The sequence below is a fragment of the Aricia agestis genome, chromosome Z (assembly GCF_905147365.1).
Source record: "Aricia agestis chromosome Z, ilAriAges1.1, whole genome shotgun sequence".
In the NCBI taxonomy this organism is placed as follows: Eukaryota; Metazoa; Arthropoda; class Insecta; order Lepidoptera; family Lycaenidae; genus Aricia; species Aricia agestis.
The window spans coordinates 35629941-35650185 of record NC_056428.1 but is presented as its reverse complement, the minus strand read 5'-3'; the positions used below and the strand labels follow the sequence as shown (position 1 = coordinate 35650185).

General features: G+C 38.3%; 1 protein-coding gene across 1 annotated transcript in view; it reads right to left on the bottom strand.

Moving 5' to 3' along the window:
• The window catches only part of LOC121739399 (E3 ubiquitin-protein ligase highwire), a 154280-nt gene continuing 134035 nt past the window's right edge, over positions 1-20245 (bottom strand). The window contains exons 43-74 of the mRNA XM_042131859.1: positions 18170-18269; positions 17688-17810; positions 17313-17484; positions 16715-16861; positions 16290-16427; positions 16062-16170; positions 15828-15931; positions 15424-15606; positions 14731-14961; positions 13723-13913; positions 13175-13322; positions 12091-12326; positions 11700-11831; positions 11217-11440; positions 10753-10861; positions 10109-10339; positions 9638-9752; positions 7315-7496; positions 6744-6899; positions 6480-6650; positions 6015-6128; positions 5772-5860; positions 5425-5635; positions 4654-4826; positions 4330-4516; positions 3795-4061; positions 3358-3540; positions 3077-3184; positions 2797-2991; positions 1684-1842; positions 1082-1190; positions 1-821 (exon numbers count right to left, since the gene is read on the bottom strand). Coding sequence (XP_041987793.1) covers positions 700-821; positions 1082-1190; positions 1684-1842; positions 2797-2991; positions 3077-3184; positions 3358-3540; positions 3795-4061; positions 4330-4516; positions 4654-4826; positions 5425-5635; positions 5772-5860; positions 6015-6128; positions 6480-6650; positions 6744-6899; positions 7315-7496; positions 9638-9752; positions 10109-10339; positions 10753-10861; positions 11217-11440; positions 11700-11831; positions 12091-12326; positions 13175-13322; positions 13723-13913; positions 14731-14961; positions 15424-15606; positions 15828-15931; positions 16062-16170; positions 16290-16427; positions 16715-16861; positions 17313-17484; positions 17688-17810; positions 18170-18269 — 5119 coding nt within the window. The 3' untranslated portion in view covers positions 1-699. The remainder of the gene's footprint in view (positions 822-1081; positions 1191-1683; positions 1843-2796; positions 2992-3076; positions 3185-3357; positions 3541-3794; positions 4062-4329; positions 4517-4653; positions 4827-5424; positions 5636-5771; positions 5861-6014; positions 6129-6479; positions 6651-6743; positions 6900-7314; positions 7497-9637; positions 9753-10108; positions 10340-10752; positions 10862-11216; positions 11441-11699; positions 11832-12090; positions 12327-13174; positions 13323-13722; positions 13914-14730; positions 14962-15423; positions 15607-15827; positions 15932-16061; positions 16171-16289; positions 16428-16714; positions 16862-17312; positions 17485-17687; positions 17811-18169; positions 18270-20245) is intronic.

Here is a 20245-nt window from a genome sequence, read left to right as displayed (position 1 = left end):
ACAATATAATATTTTTTAGCATCAGCAGCTAACACAATCTATGTAACTCATGGCTTGTTTTGATGTTTCGCATTTGGCATTTCGAGCAAAGATTTTTCTATTCATTCTAACAACTCCTATAAGCTAAGCACAAATTAGCATGAAGCATTTATCGTTGTATCGTTGTTTTCATTCATTAAGCACCTATTGTTTGGTAAGATAGTACTTTTTCATAACATTACGATTTACGGTTCTACAAAGAGAAGAATCCGCAACAAAGACTTTAAGTTACTTATGTATGCACGTTACTCGTTAGCAAACCATATTTAAGCATTAACACATTTACTTCACTGATTAGGTGACTGTTAAAATAAATGTTTTGGCATAAGAAATTTCTAATATCATACTATCCCCCACAGTTTTAGCAGCTAGGTTTTTGTCACTACATTTATAAGCACCATTACAAAAATAGTGTTTCGAGTTCACAATTATCGGATATTATATTAAATCGTCCATCAAAAAATACCGAATGCACGTCTAATAAATACTCTTTAAATAAATAATGTTTATTCAGATTTATTTATGTTTCCATCATTATTTGATGCGAATCGAGTATTTTATTGATGCTAGTTTAAACACGATCAGTTATTGATAAAAGAATCGTTGATATTTAGTGTCAAAATCGATATTCATGTGTACGCATTACTGGCGACGTGTACGTTAAAATGCGTGCGCGTGTCTACACACGCCGCATCCGAGAGCGAATTCCTCGCCTGTTGGCGGATGTTGCACGTGCAACGGACACTCGTCTGAAGAACCGGGTAGTTGCTCACCTTTGGGACCTGTAAAATAAACATTCACTAGTATCGAATACAAAACATTAGGAATATATCATACACTGATGAAAAAATATTTTTATTATGATGCTCAAAATAAAGATGATATTATTTTAATTTAATTCAACATTCATCGATTAAGGTAAGAATTAACAAAATATTTTATCGTGTTGTAGATATGGCATTCTCATACCACTGTCGGCATAATCTAAGTTTACATGAACGTAAATACTAAAAGAAAGATAGATATAGAAATATCGAAATACCTGCTGGACATTGAGGTAACAGGTGTCTCGGTATATTGGTGACTCTTTGGAAGTCGTCGTGGCAAGCATTGCAAAAGTGAGACGTTCCGAAGCAGAAGAAAACAGCCACCTGCAAAACACACTTAATATCAGCCTACATATTTTAATTTAAATAATAATACATATTATGATAATTATAACAACAAAATCATCAAAAACACGCACCACTATTCGCATGCCCATACTGCAGCGACCGCACAGCCATTGGTCATGTACTGTGGTCTGTGACCGTAGCAGCGGGCGCGAATTGTGGACGAAATTTAATATTATCAGTGATTATATTTATATCAGATAAGTTTCAAACAGCATTTATTGATACTCTGGAGTCTAGGCACTAGAGTCCATATTATAACCACCATAGTCACCATAGTTAAGACTCTAGTTACGTCGACCAAATTGTAACTTAAATCTAGTAGATATTATATCTTTGATGCTTTGTTACCATTGCCATATTTCATGTTAGCGTCATGTTTTACTGTATATAAGATAATTAAATTAATGTGATGTGCCAACTATCAAATAGTCCAATAAACGTTAATTTATAGCTATTGCTGTGTACTCACCGAGCAGCAATACCGGCACTTGTACTCGAGGAAGTCGGCGCCGTGTTTGGGGCAGGTGCGGGCGCCGGCGACGTCGCTGCACGCGCCGCAAACCAGCTCCGCGGGCTCCCACCAACCGCTACTCTCAGCTTCGCACCGAGCTAGACCACCGAAGTACGCCTGCAATAAAATAGCAAGGATAAACATTGACATTTTATAATTTTAAATATAATTCGAAGTTTACTTATAACGAGATGTAACAAAATAGTTATAATAATTAAGGATGTATATGTGTCTCTTAGGCTTTGTCCACATTTGTATCAAGTAGTCGTATCCGTATCAGGCGTATCGTATCGAGTATGCGTATCCTAAGTGTGGACATCTATTTTGACCATAGCGTATATTTTATCGCGTGAGCCACAGTTTGGCCAAAAACCACGTCCACACTTATAGATACTATATCTTGATCGCGTATCATCTCGCCAATCCTCGTATCGATCTAGTGATTCATTCAGTCAAGAACTTCTAGAGTGCAGATATCAAAATGCGTCCACATCAGATCATTCTGCCAATCATGATACGCGTATCCGATATGACACGTATCAGGCCTTACCATGAAAGTGTTTTGAGACTCAAATAATCGGATGAGAATGCCGCGTCCTAGTCTAACAAACGTGAAATGACGTTGTTAGAGCATGACGCGGCATTCTCGTCCGATTGTTTGAGTCTCAAAACAGTTTCGTAGTAGCCCTACTGATACGCGGTTTTTAGCGATCGGGGTGTATCATGATACGAAGTGTATCATGATCACTATCATTTTGCGTATACACTTTGCTAGTGATATGATCGACATGATACGCTTCGATGCTACGCGACGGAGATCTGATACGCGAAAATGATCAAGTATGGACAAAGCTGTATATACAGATCACTGTGAAAGTAGCTGCGATGAAAGTCACTTTTTCTAAAACTTTTATATGGTTATGATAAATTCATAACTTTGGCGCATTTTTCAAAGAAACATAGAAGTTAGAACAGTAACTGTTTCAGCGATATCAGGTACACATGCCCTAGAGTTTCATCACTGTGTTTTGTTACACCTTCTACAGTGTAAAAAACTTCGACAAATCCTACCTTGCCGCACTTATGACAGACGTAGTAAGCGTATCGCTCCATGGCATACGTGGCTGGGTCGGGTAACGTGCGCGCGCGCGTCCCACCCGCCAGCCCTTCATACTCGAGCCGCATTAACGCCTTCCGTCTCACTTCCTCCCGCAGACGTCTTATAGGTGCGAGCAGTTCCTCCAATGTCCAGTGTGTCATGTCCTCCTGTTACGTAAAAAAATAATACAAATTACAATATCAAATGCATACCCATTCATTCACCATATCGCAATACATCAAACAATGTTACCTTGCAAATGGGACACTGTGCGAAAGAGAAAGTGATTCGAGGTCCAATCCATTTGTTGGCCAGAACTTTCTTGCAGCAATGTAAGTGGAAAACGTGACCGCAGCTTAGCTAAAACATAAATGTTTTAAAATAAATGAAAAAATAATTTGAGTAGGGAGTCAAAAATTACAAAATCTCCTTATTACTAAATTCGAAATCTTATTTTTGGAGTCACTAAATTGTCCCCAGTCTTCTCGAATCGGTTGTTTCAGGTGATGATGAGTATGCCATTAATGACCAACCTGTATAGCAGGAGCCGCTTGTAGCGGGTCGGTGAAGCAGATCATGCACATATCGTCGGCGTCCTGCCGCAGCGAGTCTGCGCCGCAGCCGAACAAGCACGGCAGACACGCCCGCTCGCCACGTACGCCGCCGCACACGTGACCACAGGTTAGCACGCGAGCGCACGCTTCGCGACCGTGCTCCTGAAACAAAAATGTTTCAGAATATTGAGAAAGGTATTTAAAAAAAGGCTATATGGCATGATAAGGTAAGTGGGATATTGTCAGATATATATTAATTGTACACTTTGTATGTGCTATGCCTTAGAATATTTGGTGATGGTTGATAAACTGGGTTATTTATCAAGTATCAACAAATAAGACGTATTCTGTAGTACAGTGTAAAAGATTTTTCACGATGATGAACTAGGTGATTCCACATAAGTAGCTGAACTTACTTGACACTGTTGGTCTGCACAGACGTTTCCAATAGCCAACAGTCCTGTATTACCCCGAGCGCCGCAGAAGCGACAAGTGCCCGCTAGTCCAGTCAGTGCTGTAGTAGTGTTCTCACTAGCTTCACACACGCCGGACTCCATGCCTCTAAACTCGATCAGAGCCTTCAGAGTACGCCTATCGACCAACAGTAGCAGCCAGAATAGTTTAGCCCGCCCGCATCCTTCGTGTATGTCTATGCGAATAGCGCTCTCTTCTTCTTTACATATCTGTAAAAAAACATAGTTTTTCTTATTATGCACATTCAACAAACATAGAGCATATATTTTTTAATTCGCTAAACCTACGTGCCTTATTAATATTACTGTCCCGATAATGGGCAAAATAGCGATATGTTAAAATCGTATATGCTGTAAATGTCAAATCATTGTGTTGCATCTACAACATAAAACATCGACATTTGAGATAGTAGATAATATTATATCATGCGCATTTACGATTCGTATGGTCAGTGTGTCAACAGCTTTAGAATATTACCTGTCTATGATGGGTGCGAGCTGCTCTATTCAGATGCAGGAAGCGGTCACACTCCGCACAGAGCGGGCCGCAAGACCGACACTCTATGACAGCTATGGTGGATCCGTCGTCGTGATTGGCGCAGTGCGGCCGCGTCTCCGCAGCGCCGTCTCGTTTGTTCTCACGACCGTCGCCCGTGCCGTTTATGCTGTAAGTGTATATGAATTAATGGACGGTAATACTGAGAAGTCAGTAGACTCGACGTTCAAAATATATTGTACTTAAAATGCCTATTTAGAATAGTAAAATATCGTTTATTTATTTTTATGAAGAATATATACGTACAGCTCAATATGTTCGTGCTCGCACACGCACAGGGCCGCTAGCGCGAGCCACACGGTTGGCGACGCGACGCACCGAGCGGGTCGGCGCTCGCACTCCTCTACGTGCGCGACCGCACTCACGTACTGAGCGAGCGCGGTGCGCGTCTCCGCACCCCACGCGGATGATACTTTATCCTGCAATTTGGGAATTGTTATCGCAATGAATTTAAATACAGTCAAAAATTAAGACATCCGTATTTTTATTACTTATAGATTACAGTTTGTATTTTTTTTTTTATAGTATTGAAGAACAATTGAAGAAACATATTTAGTATTGTTATTGGTAATTTATTCAATATTATTCATCAATTGAATTTTTTTACAATTATATTTTTAATATTTTATTAAAATTTATAATCATTTTTACATTTTTCAAATGAAATTATTATAATTAAGTAGATTACATTTAAAATAATTGCATGTCTTTTTTAATTTTTAATTTTATGTAAGTACCAAAATTATTTGTTATTAACTTAATTTTGATTGTTTAATTGAATTTATCTAAAATGTTGTGCATATCTATAAGTGATGTAAATACTAGCTGTTATTTATTTAATGTTGTTTAAAATGTATTTGTTTATATTGTTGATGTGCCTTAAAAAATAAAAAATAAATAAATAAACATATTATAACGCATTGCGGATTGCCTCATTTGACTTGTAACAGAGTATATCGGTCAATAACCTTTCGCAGCGTTCAAAATTACTAGAATATAGCAGTAAATTATTTTTACCTCGGCCATATCAGACACCAATTTCGCGACGAGATGCGAGTGTTTCTTTGTGGTTTCGCCTCGCATGAACCAAGAGGCAGGTGGCGTAGGCGCGACGCTAGATCCCATCATCACGGTACCAGGATTGGCACTACCGCCCGCACCCTTTACTTTGACTTGGACGGTAATTGCCTTACCCAGGTAGGTAACTAGATGGTCTAGGAGAGTAACCCTGGAAAATTAAAAATATTTTACTGGTAAATCAAATTACAAAATAAAATAAAATTCAAGTTAATTAAAGTTGTTAAAAATATATTTTGTCTGTCATTCTACTTGTTGTGTTTAAATAAAATAAAGTGAAATACTACCTTGTACTCAAATCCCCTCCTTGGTTGAGAGCCGCTAGCATTTTCTGCGGCGGTATTTCGGTTATCATTCTTCGCAGTAATGATATTACCTGTAATGCATTATTTATTTATAATTTAATTATTTTGTCTTATGTTTACAACATGCCTTGGGACTAACAAGAAGACATTTCTCGATCATTTGATAGGAAAATGTATTTCTATATTATTTAAACTTACTATGAAGATGCTGAAGTAAAAGTGTACCTGTCTCTGTACTCTTTCGCTGCCAGTGTGTAGAAGGGCAAGCAGATCGTTGAGTAGTTCTGTGCGTTGCGCGAGATGTGCTCTACCCACCGCACTGCCGCTTAGCGCCAGCAACTAATTCACACAAATATTTTGAATTTGAGAGTGATATAGTTCATATTTTTATTTAATTAAAGCCTAATATGAAGTTTATCGAAAAATCCCAAATCAGATCGTCAAGTGTTATGTGAAAGGTGATGGTATAAAAATAATGTTGATCGTTTAAGATAAATTCTTGAACATAATCTGGACAATAATCAACTCCTTTAAAATATAAAATTAGTGATCTATGACTTTTTAAAGGTCCCAATAACCAATTACTTGTTTGATGCTTATTTTAAACAGGATTTCGTAATTTTATATTTGTAATTTTGTCATAACTATAATAATGTATAGTAGTACTTATAAATATAAATAAACCCATACCAGTGACAGCATCTCAAAGCAATAGTTGTCCTGCTGGTGCGTAGCGGCCGGTCTGGGCGGGGACTCCTCTTCGTGCGTTCTCTCCGCCTCGGCGCATAGCAGCGCCGTCTCCCAGTCGTCCCGAACGCGCGCCGCTTCGCAACCTATCGCGCACACTATGTGCGACATCACCTGTAATAATAATTGTTTAATTATTCCAACCATGGATTAAATGTTATTGAAGAAACCTGAAATAAATGGCATTTAATTAATAAATTTGCTAACCTGTCTCTGCAACGACGTGAGTTTATGTCCGGCGAACAATATGCCGACGACGTGTTCTCGTAAGTCGCTGTCATCAACGGCCGCCTCCTCGGCGATGTTACCTTCCTGGCCGGACTCACTACCGCTCTGTTCCCATTCCAGTAGTTTTCCAAACACCTATAATACAAAGAGTACGTTAGATATTTGTTCCATCATTAAAGTTAATGTTTACTTTAGGTTTAAACTAAATGTTGCCTGCAACTTTATTGTACCTAAATTAGTTTATCGCGCAGGTACCTTTGATTACAAGTTATTCATGATGATGATGTTTGATGACGTTATATTATGATGTTTTTCTTCCTAGTCTAAAGTAATATTCTTTCTCACACCCAATATATCTATACCAAATTTTATCATATTATTGATAGATATGGGGATGACGAATAACTTCTTCGTACAGAGGTAATTTTTTTTCGTCATAATATTTAGTTTCATATTCTCTTCAAATGTTTATATTAAAAATAAGATTTGAAAATCACCATTCATATACCAAAGCTACACCATTCAAAATAGAACTATATGAGGTAATCACCTGCGAAGTCAACAGCCTGAACACTCTCAGCGTGTCCCTCTCAGCAAGCGAGTGTAGCGCGTGCGCGGTGTTAGATGCGTGCGTCGCGGCGGGCGCGCCTAGCACACGCACTTGGCGTACGCGTACCGCCGCTTCAGGACCGCGGACTTCGCAGCGCACGCGCACTGATGAGCTTGATGTTCCTGCGAATATGTAGGGTGTAGCATGTATTCTTACTGGTACTGGTGTTTTGATGGCAACCGATTTTTTTTTTATTTATTTATTTAATTTTGAAGCTATTAAACCATGTGACTTTTAAAGATGTTTATACTGCGCTTGGCTATATCGCTATACTGTAATAAAGCTGTAGACTAATTGATCAAGTTTTGATTAGGGCTGGTTTTGTCGTTAAGCGTTTCGGCAGCGCCGTTGGAGCGCGCGCGTTCGTAGACGTATGGGGGCGTATTTACCAATAGGCTAAGTAGGCTGGAGCCTAGGGCGGCAGATTTAGAGGGGCGGCAAATTTAGCCCCATTTGTTTATCTTACAGAAATAAAAAATTCCACAAAAACATTTCTTGTAAAATATTGACGAGACGACCACATATTACGTTTACGGTTTACTCTGTGAAAAAGATATGAGATCTCATGTAGAGCCAAGCTTCTGAATCTACACGGCCTAACTCTACTGACCCTAACCACAGAATATAATATATTAGTAGTGCCAAGCAGTGCCCTAATTTAAACAAATTCTACATACCAGTAAATATGTATGGCTTCGCCGTTTCGCTACCGCACAGGGTGAAACTTTGTGTGGTCGTCTCAGCTTTTTGGTGAGATTGAAAACTAAGCTAACGTATTGAATTCCAAAGGTCAGTTATAAGGGCGGCAAAAATTGAATAGCTTACAGGCGGTAAATTTGTAAATCCGCCACTGTATGGGGGTAGTAGTGGCGTTAAATAAATAAAATAAAATAAAAAAAAACTCTTTATTCAAACCATTAGTGAAACAAATTAGATACCTACAAAGATTGGAAAAAAAACAGTTTGAAATAGCATCCTTACTGCTGGAAGCAGTTTCTTCTAGGCAACCGTAAACTTAATTACTTAACACAACAAATAACTGAAAATATTAATTAAGAACATGGATATAAAAAATAACAAAATGACAAAATGAGATACAATATATAATAAGATAAATAAATATTATACACAAATAAATATAATAGATAAAATTTCTATTAGTGGCGTTCTATAATCTAGCGCGCCTCAGCCGAAACGCTAACGATAAAACCAGCCTTAACTGTTTAGAATATAGATCATATTATATAGATACCAGTGGCGAAGAGTCCATATAACCCGATTCCCGTCGGCTTCCCTTAGAAAAATCGAATCTATGGGCTCGACATTTTTATCTAATAAATATTTTACATACCCGGGTCTATATTGATTAATTTTTCTCTCACTTGAAATAGTTTGAATTACTTAATAGTTAATAATAATTAATAATGAATCGTCTACAAATTTTAAAAGGCAATCAATGCATTGTGCAGGCGCGGGCGCAAAGAATCAAGCCGGTAAATTAGAGGGTTATTTTTCCATACAACGATAGTTCATAGTAAGCATCTGTCCTTTTCATTCCTGTGAACTGATCGTCATGTTCTGTCTCCTTATAGCACGCGCGAAATATACTCGGAAATAACTCGATACCTTACGAGTTATTACGGAGAAAGGTTAATTAGCAATGCACAAGCGCAAGCGAGAAAGACGAGTCATGAAGTAAAATTGTTATGATTCGAATATGGCGGATAGTGTGTTTGTAAACAAGTTGCTGTTACTTGTGTTTTGTTCTACAAATCTATCTGTATCTATTAGATACAGATAGATTTGTAATACTAGACGTTCCGCGCGGCTTCGCCCGCGTAAATTAGATATTTCACAGACAAATTAGTCCACAAAAAATAGCCTTAAATGATCCTTCACGTGGTCTACTTCTTATATGTGCCAAATAACAGAAAAATCGCTCCAGTAGTTCGTGAGATAGCCCTTTCAAATAATTTCCCCCGTTTTTTCCACATCTTCCTCTATTTCTTCGCTCCTATTTGTCTTAGCGTGATAAAATATAGCCTGTAGCTTTCCTCGACAAATGGGCTATCTAACACTGAAATAATTTTCCAAATCGGACCAGTAGTTACTGAGATTAGCGCGTTCAAACAAACAAACAAACAAACTCTTCCGCTTTATAATATTAGTATAGAAGTATAGATTATGATATTATATAGATACAGATAGATTTATGTAATATTAAATTTGATTTGCACCATAAATTAATAAAAAAATTGCTTACTTGGTAATGTGTAGCAGACCCATGTAGCAGATTTAGGATCGACCTCCATGTCTTGCATGTGATACATTTCGTTTGTGCCTCCACTGAACAGGAACGACATTAGAAGAGTCTTGTTCTGAAACAAAAATAATGCCATTATTACTATCTCTCTTTGCTAAAAAAAATTTATAATAGATGGTATACTTATAAATCTCCTTCCAATATGAGTTGATTGTAAAATAATAAAACGATATAATGGTCTTAAACAGGCGTCAAATATCTATGCTTCATCTTATCTAATTATGGTTCATCTCTGCAACGCGCACGTATTGCTATACTTTTTCCGCAGGCACACAATACCTCGTCAATAATTATTTTCGTGCCCGAGTGATAAAGTATATAATATCTTTACTTGCGAATTTCTATACACAACTTACCACACTACCTGTAAAAACGCTACTAACAATATGCGAATGTTTACATGGAACTTACCACGGTATCTCTCGTGTTATCCACGTGTATGCATACAATATGCGGCCTTTCGTCCTGCGAGCCGCTGGGGTAAGATATCTGGACCCACTTCGCTCTGTTCCTGTCTTCATCGCCTGACTCCCAGAATGTCTCGGTACTGCCGTCAGTTAGCGCGCCCGCCATACCCTGCCGCGAGGATACGCTTATGTCGCACCAACCGGTTACGTCGGGACAGCTCCAGATGAAGTTTTGCTGGGAGTAAAAACAGCAGTTGTAAATAGAAAACATAGATATTAGAATCTTATTAACTTAGAGTTGGTATGAAATGGAAAAATGTAGTTTTAGTTTTACTAAAAGTCAATGACTTGTGACAGACAATAATTACAATTAGGGCTTCTTAAATTTCTTCTGAGAAGGAAAGGGAAGATAGAAGAAAGAAGATTTTTTCCTAGCAAACTTAGCAGTAATAGGTATACGCTAAAATATATACTTAAAAAGCGCGTCGTAAAAAAGGGGGAGTGTCACCACGTAACGTGTAAAACGATGTTTTTTTATATGTAGATATTTGGTAACAAGGATGTATATATTTCATTGGTGTTTATGGGCGATCCAACTCTCACTTGGCCGGTTTTTTATAATGCGTTAGAAAAACAACAATAATTAACCTTATTCACGTAACTGTGGTAGCTCTCGTGTAGCGCTCCGACCACATCATCGTACGCCCCGTCCTCGGCGTGCGACAGAATCTTGCTGATGACGCTGAACACTTGCGATCTGCTCCGAGCAGCGTGTAGGAGTCACACACATATAACTCGCGGATACTTAGAACAAAGGTAGCATTAAATACAATTATAATTTATGGTGGGCATATTTACAATTCGTTTTGGAAAAAATGAATATGAAAATATTATCTACACCTGAAAGGTCTAGTATTTAACTGAATAATAAATTATTATGATAACATTCCATCGCCCTATATTGTCTTTAAAAAAATCGAAGTTCTGTACCATAATATAAATAAAAAAGGGTATTTTTAATGAAATAATCCGGGAAACGACCAGACGGATTGAAGTGGTGAAACAGTCCTTTAGGCTCGTAAAAGCAAAGGTTATCACTAATCTTATTTTACCTGTGTAAGAAAGCTCTGTCGTGTTGCGAGTAATGCAGAGCCCAACATCTAACAGCTTGTAAGTTGGCGGGGCTGGCGGGTGGCAGGGACGGAGCTAATGCGCTGACGGAGCCCAGGAAAGAGTGGAAGGCGGCGCGGGCGCCCCTCGCGGAGCGCCCTCCGGGACATATAGCCGACACTGACGCGGTCGGACATAGCGCGCGAGCACCTTCGTTTACTATGTTCTGTAAAAAATATCCGCACCTTAAATGTTTGTTACAATTAAGGTGAATCGTAAACTATTAACTAGTTAACTACACAGTTTGTAATGTACAAAAAATATATTTTAATCTACAATAAGGAAGGCTCGTACAAGATATTTTAAAACTAGTGTTGCCAGCCACACGAATGCACTGTTAAAAGTTCTCAACCGAGAAATTAAAGCCGTTATCAACGTTATTCATAATTCTCAAATTACAATAGCTAATTAAAATATTTTGTTACCTCCTTGTTATCAGCATAAGAAGCCGAAGGGGGCAACATCCGTGCGTACTTGTCCAGAGCGTTGCAAAACCACCACATGACGTCGTGTACGCTCGTAGGTTGCGTCGTCGAACGCAGCAACCAGTTCAAAGCCTGAAAAATAATTATTTGAAATAGTATAGGGCTTTCTAAAGTGAACGTCGCAGTGTCCTAATGTGACTAAGCCCCTATTTAAAGTCCGCATAATCGTGTGACTTTGTTGCATCGAATATTTTTCAGTAAAACTACAGCATGCATTGAGTACCTTACTAATTTTAATAATGACGGAGCACTAAAAAGCTAAGTAAGTCTTTAATTACCAAATAGTAGTTTCCTTTTTACGTTCAAGAAAGTTCGCATTGCAATAACTCACCTCAAATGCATACTGCCTGACCGTATTTATTCTAACTGCAGCATCCATTTTCTGCTGGTGCGACGGCAAATCGCGTTTCGCCAGTATGAAAGATAGGACGGGACTTTGTATCAATGTATCTACGTCAATAATGGGCGGTTCAAAGGCGGATACGCCGCAGGGCTCAGTAGGACATTCACAGCCGACTAACTTCTGTAGCGCCGCACTGGGCTGTGTTAGCAGCGTTGAACCAGCTCCTGTAATGTGTAAATAACACCACTATAGTTTGTGCGTTTTACGATGATATGGGTGACACTTCTCATATTCCTTGCTACAGGTTTTTTTTACAAGAAAACAAAAAAAAACAAAATGTAATAAATTATATTCCATCTACAAAAACAAATGTTTCCTATAATTGTAAATGAATAATAATGAAAAGTTGCTAAATGCTAACTTATTAATATATAATTAAAAAATAAAATTATAAATTTTAACTGTGAAAATTATTGTTACGAAAATATTTGAAAAATGTCAGATGCATGAAATGGAACCTATGCCAATAGAGATTGACACTGTTGAATCGAAATCAAATCGATAAAAAGGGCGGCCATTTTAAATCGCCGGCGCCACTCTGAAACGTCAGTACGAAATCGATAACTTCGATTGTAATTCCTTTACGAAGTGATTCGATATTTTTAAATTATCGATTAATTTTCTTAGGTAACTTCCCTACTATTGTCAATTATAATGTGTCACCCATATCATCTTAAAACGCACAAACTATAATAATACTCGGTTAAGTTTATAAGATATATTATGCCGTTAGTGACATACAATACGAAATACACAATGAACTGGCTACATAATATATTTTTAGCTGTTAAGATAATTTTTAATCATACAATTATAAAGCACTGTATGGCGTATCGTGTAAAATAGTAACCGGATCAATGTTTTGTATAAGAGAAAATGCTATACAGCTTACAATAACCTGTAATGTTAAATAAATGTGCATAATATTTTGAAATCTAGTAAGAAATTAAATTCTTAAGCGTTTTTTGTGACTATTTATATTCAAAATTGTCAGAAATGCCTAAAATATTACCTGTGAGCGTATCCTGTGCGTCCGGCTCGCGTGCGGTGGGCGGTCTCGCTGCGTGCGCGAGGTCACGCCCACCCGCCTGCCCCATGGACACAGAGCGATGGACACGCGACACCGTAGCGGAGGCTTCGTGAGGGGCGAACGGGGTGCCCTGTGATGAAAATCGGTTATATAATATTAGTATGCTTTAAAGACCTTTACATAATCGGGGGGTCAAGTTTCCTTTGTAGGTATACAAGCCACAAGTGAAGTCGTGAAACCATCGCCTCCTAAGTCTCAAACAATAAACAATAGGCAAAATAGACAGTCGTCTTCGAGCTTCTTTACCCACATAAAAATATTTCAGTGTCCACTCTTCTTTTCGAGATAAGTGCATTAATTTTTAGTTATCTTCAACCTTACCATACCACATATCATCAAAATAAACAACACGCATTACATAACGAGCAACCTTTAAACTTATAACCCCACAAACTTTTGCATTTATAAAAGTAATTATGTCTGTGTGACGTCTTGTTGTGATACGACGTCCGTCTCCAAATTTAACTCACCAGCGACGCGGCTGGCAGTTGGCGTCCTAAAGAATGGTATCTGGCGGTGATGTCTTTGTCCGTGGTCGTTTTGGGGGCGGCGCCGAGTGCGGGCAGACATTGGAATGGCGGCGCAGGCTGCCACACGCTGCCAGGGGGCGTCGGTGGACTCCGACCCGCCACTTCATGCCATGGCGATACGTTCATTGATTCTGGAAAGTCACAATCATCAAACAAACTTCACATTGACTACAGAATAGATAAAACCAATTATTGTTTTTTGTGTAGTGTTATGTGTGTAACGTTAGGTAAAAGGTAAACGGTTATATATTGTTTTACCAAGAATGTATGTATTGTAATTTGTAAGTACCATAAAGTAAAGATGTAAAATCTAACAAGTACTTTGTTACATTTTTAAAGGGTGGGTATTTTTTAGACTTTATTTAGCCATATAAAAGATTCGCAAAACTCTATTAATTATATTTTAACAATTATCCAACAAGAAGGCAATTTATCCAATAAATATTTCATTGGCATAGCTAAACAGTCACATATAAAAGCACATAACTAAAAACAAACTAATATGTGTAGGCGTTCTAACTGTCTAGTATATTATAATCATTTGAACATTTACGAATGACGTAATGTTGGTGGATCGCCAAACAGACGGAATGATGATCTCAATAGTAAATTGGACATAAGCCCAGCGCCTTCCTTATTCCTGTGTTTTAAATGTAATAGCTATTCAATAAAATGCGTAATAATACTATTCATAACTTTATGAATATAAATTGAATATTGCATCGTGTTTTCGATATGTATTTGTAAAATATTTTGGAGGTTCTTATCCATAGTTCATTTTAAGAAAGGATAATAGAGGAGTAGTATCATTCTGCATCCACAATATTTACAACTATTATCATGAATGACAGTTAACATCCTTCGAATATTTTTGAAGTTAAGGTGTGCCTGAGATAGCCAGAAATGTCTTTAGCTAACCGAAGGCAAGAATGATATCTCACAACTTACCCGAGTTAGTAAGCGGCGCCAAATCCAACAAGAAGACAGCGTTGTCTCTCATGGTGTAGTGGTCCACATCGGGCATCTCCCTCTCTTCTCTCTCGTATCCCTCGCTCACAGTCTTCGCACGCTGCTTCGCACTCGAGCTCGCTTTCAACGCCTTCTCCCGACACTTCTCACAGTAAATGTACCACAACTGGTACGCTGCCAACGTAGCTGGTATTTTCACACCGATAAGGTCTAAAATTTACATTCAAGCGACATAATAAAGCGGAAATAATAGATAACAAATGAAACACAGCACACAAAAAGGATATTTCAATAAAAAGTATAACGTTACAAAGTAATGAAGACCGATGCAAAGTAATCATAATAAACACAAGACATCTCGAATACACGCATCACTCTTCAATAGAAAAACTCATATAATCATCAGCAACACGGACACAGTTTCCTTTGGTTACAAAATAAACTGTACCAAAGAAAACTATGTCTGTGAACTATTATATCTCTTGTCAGAATTTACGGCACGTGTGTAAAATGTACAGACGCATCGATATAATATGGCAATAACACTAAAATAGTTAATTCGTGTTAAAAAGCGAAATATTAAATGGATACTTCCGTACATATTAAGTGCCATACTAAAAAAGGGCTCCCTTATGGACGAAACACATAGTTAAAAAGGTGAAAAAGCCGTACCTTGCGCGAGCTGTCCGCACGCAGACGCAGGCGCGTCGTTATTGCTCGCGGTGTCCGCACGCTTATACGCACCCGCGCGGTCGTAACCGCGGGCGGTAGGCGCGCGGCACCCTGGGTGTAGGTGACGCATATGCGCTGCCAATGGGGGCGGGACGCTAGCGCCACCGCATAGCTCGCAGCTCACTGTGAATGAGAATGATTATGTCTTGTCCAGTAAGACATTATGGTCTGTTTGAGTTTAGGACCACACTGACAAAAAAGTGCCTGGCGAAAAGAGCTGGAGAACAAAAGTGCCTATCAGACTTGATTGGTTAACTGTAATAATTAATTACAAATTAATATATTATCTAGAGTGAAAAGCCACAAATTAATTATATGATTTATTCGATTTAAAAAAATCTCACCTGAATATGGCGTTTTCCCATGTTTCCATTCTTTTGTTTTACGAACTCCACTGACTGGTTTCGCTTCGTCGTTTTCGTTGTTTTCTAAAGCTCCCCTTTTCAATCTGCAAAATTATATTTAGTTTATAAAAATACTAACTGATCTATATTTAATTATCATTTTGATCATTTTACACCATTTTCTGGCTTTCACATCACAAAAATCCTATTGATTGTATTTCAAACACAACTTACTTGTCCGTCGCAGGATTTAGTTGATCGGAATCGTAAAGAGCGTCCCATAGGGCCACAAGAGCTCTCAAAGCCGGAGGTAGAACATTTACAACGGATGGAGTTGAAGCCGCTAAAAAGTTAAATAAAAAAAATACAGTATGGTATGTATAATTGACATCAAATTACTTTTATAATATTTGTGTTAATCGATATCATTGCACTTTACTTAGATAAACTTAATTTTAATACCTGTTTCGGTAGAGTGCGCAGAATCCTCTTCTCTAATAGCGACATCTAAGTCTGTTTTCCGCATCCGACTCGAGTAAGCTTCGCTGCCAGATCGAGTGAGGGTTTCTAGTGTGGATGGATGAATGTGCAGGTATTGGCCTGAAATGGTACAACTCGAAATAAAATATAAACTTGATAGGTAGATTTAAAAAAAAACACGTTATGTAAGTGTGTATGATTGTATAGCGGAGTTGTCAACGGTCGGTGGTATACCGTATAGCGCGAAAGTTCCTACAGTCTTATTGCAGATTAATGGCAAAATTGTAGTTTCGTGAGCGATTTAAACAGAGTTTTTTCACACATTTCTTAGCACTTTAGTACCAGTTCAGAAAATCCAAAACATTCCAAAATAATGTGTATGTTTAATAATATAATAAGTATATTACCGGCATTAGATACTTCAACGGAATGCCTCTGTGGTCTAGGCGGCGGCATGTCGTGGCTCGCTCGCGTCACCACCCGCGCCCCCCACTTCGGCAGCTGCGGATGAAACTTGAGGAACGCCGCGCACGCTATTGCGTCGTGGACGATGCCTGAAAGTTAAATTTTAATGTTGTTTGATAAAAAATAATGCATGTTTCTTGATTACGTATCTATGACAGAAAATTATGATGCGTAACTGCTTTGTATTTTTTATTATTATGATGGATATGATAAGATTTTATTTTTATTATTAGAAGTTGCCAAAGCACATGCGGCATTCTTGTAACATAGTCGGCCTAGTCCAGAGGAAAGAACAGGTCAATATGTCTGGGACCATGTGCAGGTTTCCTCACGATGTTTTCCTTCAGCGGACGAGCGTCCGTATTATGTTCTTACTTATTTAAGATCATAAAATGTATCATTGGTACACGTGGCGCCTCTAGCCGGGATAGATCATAGAACCTGCACCCTTTAGAGTGCGAACCTAAGGTCTACTCATTAGACCACGGATGCTCATAGTGCTCAAGAACGTGCGTTTTTATGACTGCAACTTCATTATACCTTCATGCCACAACAGCGCAGCAAATATGGCCCTGAGACACTCGGCCTGGGCGGGGCTTAGTGCGTGCTTGCGCGGCGCATGCGCATGACGCGCGGGCAGCGGCGGCGGCGAACTGCGTCTGTAGCGACTGCGCGTGCGCTCGCGGACGATGCGCTTGGTAGAGTTGTCATCCTGATAAAACACATGTAGAATTAAAAAAAATATCAGTAGCTTCGTTATAGGCGTATTGTAAAAATTAAAGTAACTTTTTATGAACAGCATATTATTGGTGAGCAACTGCCGCCGCCTTTGCTTATTCGCAACATCAGAGGTGCTGTGATGGGGTGCGAGATACTTACCTTCAATACCTACAATTATTATGGACAAGTTCTTACCTTCTGTCCAATACAGAACTGCTGACCGGTGGCGACTGGCTGCACGGGATCCGGCGATGTCTGCGTACCGGTCTGAGAGAGACCTTTCGCCCGACACTCCGCCTCTGACTCTATTATCTCCGTCTGACAATAAGTATTTTTAATTCATATTTTTTCATTAGATATTGACCGAGTAATGTATCCATATAAAGGATATTATTAAAGTACGGCTGTGGAGCATGTAAAAAGTTGAAAAGTGATATGTCCCTACTTATTGTTTGTTTCGCTCAAGCGCGATATTGCTATCGCCAGCGAGTAGTGGTGACTGGTGAGTGAATTAAGTACTAGATGCTCTGCCACCAAAATATTTTAAAGTTTGGCATGTCAATGTTGACATTTAAAAAATTCAAAGACTCTTTATAATATTATGTAAGAGTATTGCTAGTTGCGACTTTCAATTTTTACTCAGCAGTATTCATATGGCCAAATTCCTAAGAACGAACCTCTTGTAGCGAGTTGACATCGTGTACGTTGTCGCTGGACCTGTGTTTGACGGGCGACCACCACTCGTCGCTGTTTCCGTTGCTTCGTCTGGGAGTTCGTCTGTGACAAAAAATATGTTAAACTACCTCTATACCAGCCGGGCTAGCACGGCCACCAGTAGAAATCCGAAAGTATAGACAAACTGTGGAGATAAACTTAAGGTGAAGTTCCGATATTTTTTCGTTCCGAAAAATTCAATTAAAATGCCACTTTATGACAGACTATAGTCCTTAAAATTCAAATAATGTCCTACTTTATAACATATTTTACAGTCTGTCATAAAGTGGCATTTAAATCGAATTTTTGTCGGTTGCGATTAGCCGCGGTAAAGATCGGAATGGACCTACTACTGGTGGCTGTGCTTGCCCGGCAGGTGTAACAAAACTAAGTGATAACTGATAAAAATACTTTAGGGGTTGCATATGATCCTTATAGCGCATGCACACATGCCGCCGGCTTATACCGCCGGGTTTGCCGCCGGATTTCAGATTCGGTGGCAAGGTATGCCACCGAAGCCGACGGCATGTGTTTAGCCGGCGGCCGGGCCGCCGGTATAAGCCAGCGGCATGTGTGGATACAGCATTATATAGAGTTTACTGTTAAAGAAGTGTGTGCAGCGCTGAAAGAGCAATATTTTGTGATTTGTATGAGCTAGCACTCCAGCGTCATGAGTTTTCCGATACAAAAGTATATAGGAGATACCCATACAGTCCCTAAAGTTTCTTCACTTAGTTTTGTTACACCTTGTATAAATTCAATTATAAAGGAGACAAACCGCATAATTATAATGCAAAAATTACAGAGACAACATTTTACATAATATTGATAGGTGAATATAACAATTTTAAATAACTTTTGACCAAAGCTAAATGCTAACATTTAATAGAAAAACCACAAATGTACAGTAACTGTTCTAGGAAGTCCTTGTAAATTTTAAACTGATTCGTTTTATTTCAACAACATAATGAATCACTTCGATTTAAATTGAAGCGCTTATTATAATAAGCGTATCACGCGATGGCATAAAATCAAATATTTTAGTACTTCTTAAATCTATTTAAAAACTAGAGGTTCGTATTTTTGTATATTGTTTTATATCTACCTAGTGAACTTACTTTAAAAAAGCCCTGCTGATGGTTTTCATTAATAGCTACTGATAACGATAAATTACTTAATGACAGATCTCATCATTAGTCATTCTAAAACGATGCATCTCATTATTATATCCATAACAATATCTTAAGTTTAGCAAAGGCACAATAACGACAGACGCGAGAAGTGAGTCATCTACTTAAAATATTACCGATAATGAACAAGACGTTACTCATAAGTAATGGACGACGTAGATGAGCTCAAAACGATACGGTTTGTTTACAATTTGATTGACTGTGCCCTCCGGTTGGTAGGTACTGCTAATATAATAATACTAGCGGCCCGCCCCGGCTTCGCACGGGTGGACATTGATTTTTAAATAATATGGAATATTTTGGTAGTTTTTTTTACACAATTAACATTAATGTTAATACGGTTCCCTTTTCTCTCTCATTAAATAATTATAGGCAGAAATAGTGTACATTTAAAAATATTATGCATTAATTATACTTCCATCGGCATCGTGGGTATCGCAGACACAATAGTCTACACTACTATTATAAAGAGGAAAGATTTGATTGTTTGTTTGTTTGTCTTGAATAGGCTCCGAAACTACTGGACCGATTTGAAAGATTCTTTTACCATTGGAATCCTACATTAATTCTGCTGAACATAGGCTAAATTTTATTTTGGAAAAAAATAGGGTTCCGTAAGATATTTGGGATTTTCGGACGCAAGGTGTAAAAAATCAACCAGAAATGTTACTTTTTCGCGTACGCTGCCTAAACTATAAAAGATAGAACCATAAAATGTTCTAAGTAATTGTACATCTTTTAAATATCTACAAAAAAGTCCGCGACACACTATACCTATCTATGTTGAGTGAGGCACAATAACCATTTTTTTATTAGAAATATCTCATTTACGTGGGCAAAGCTGCGCGT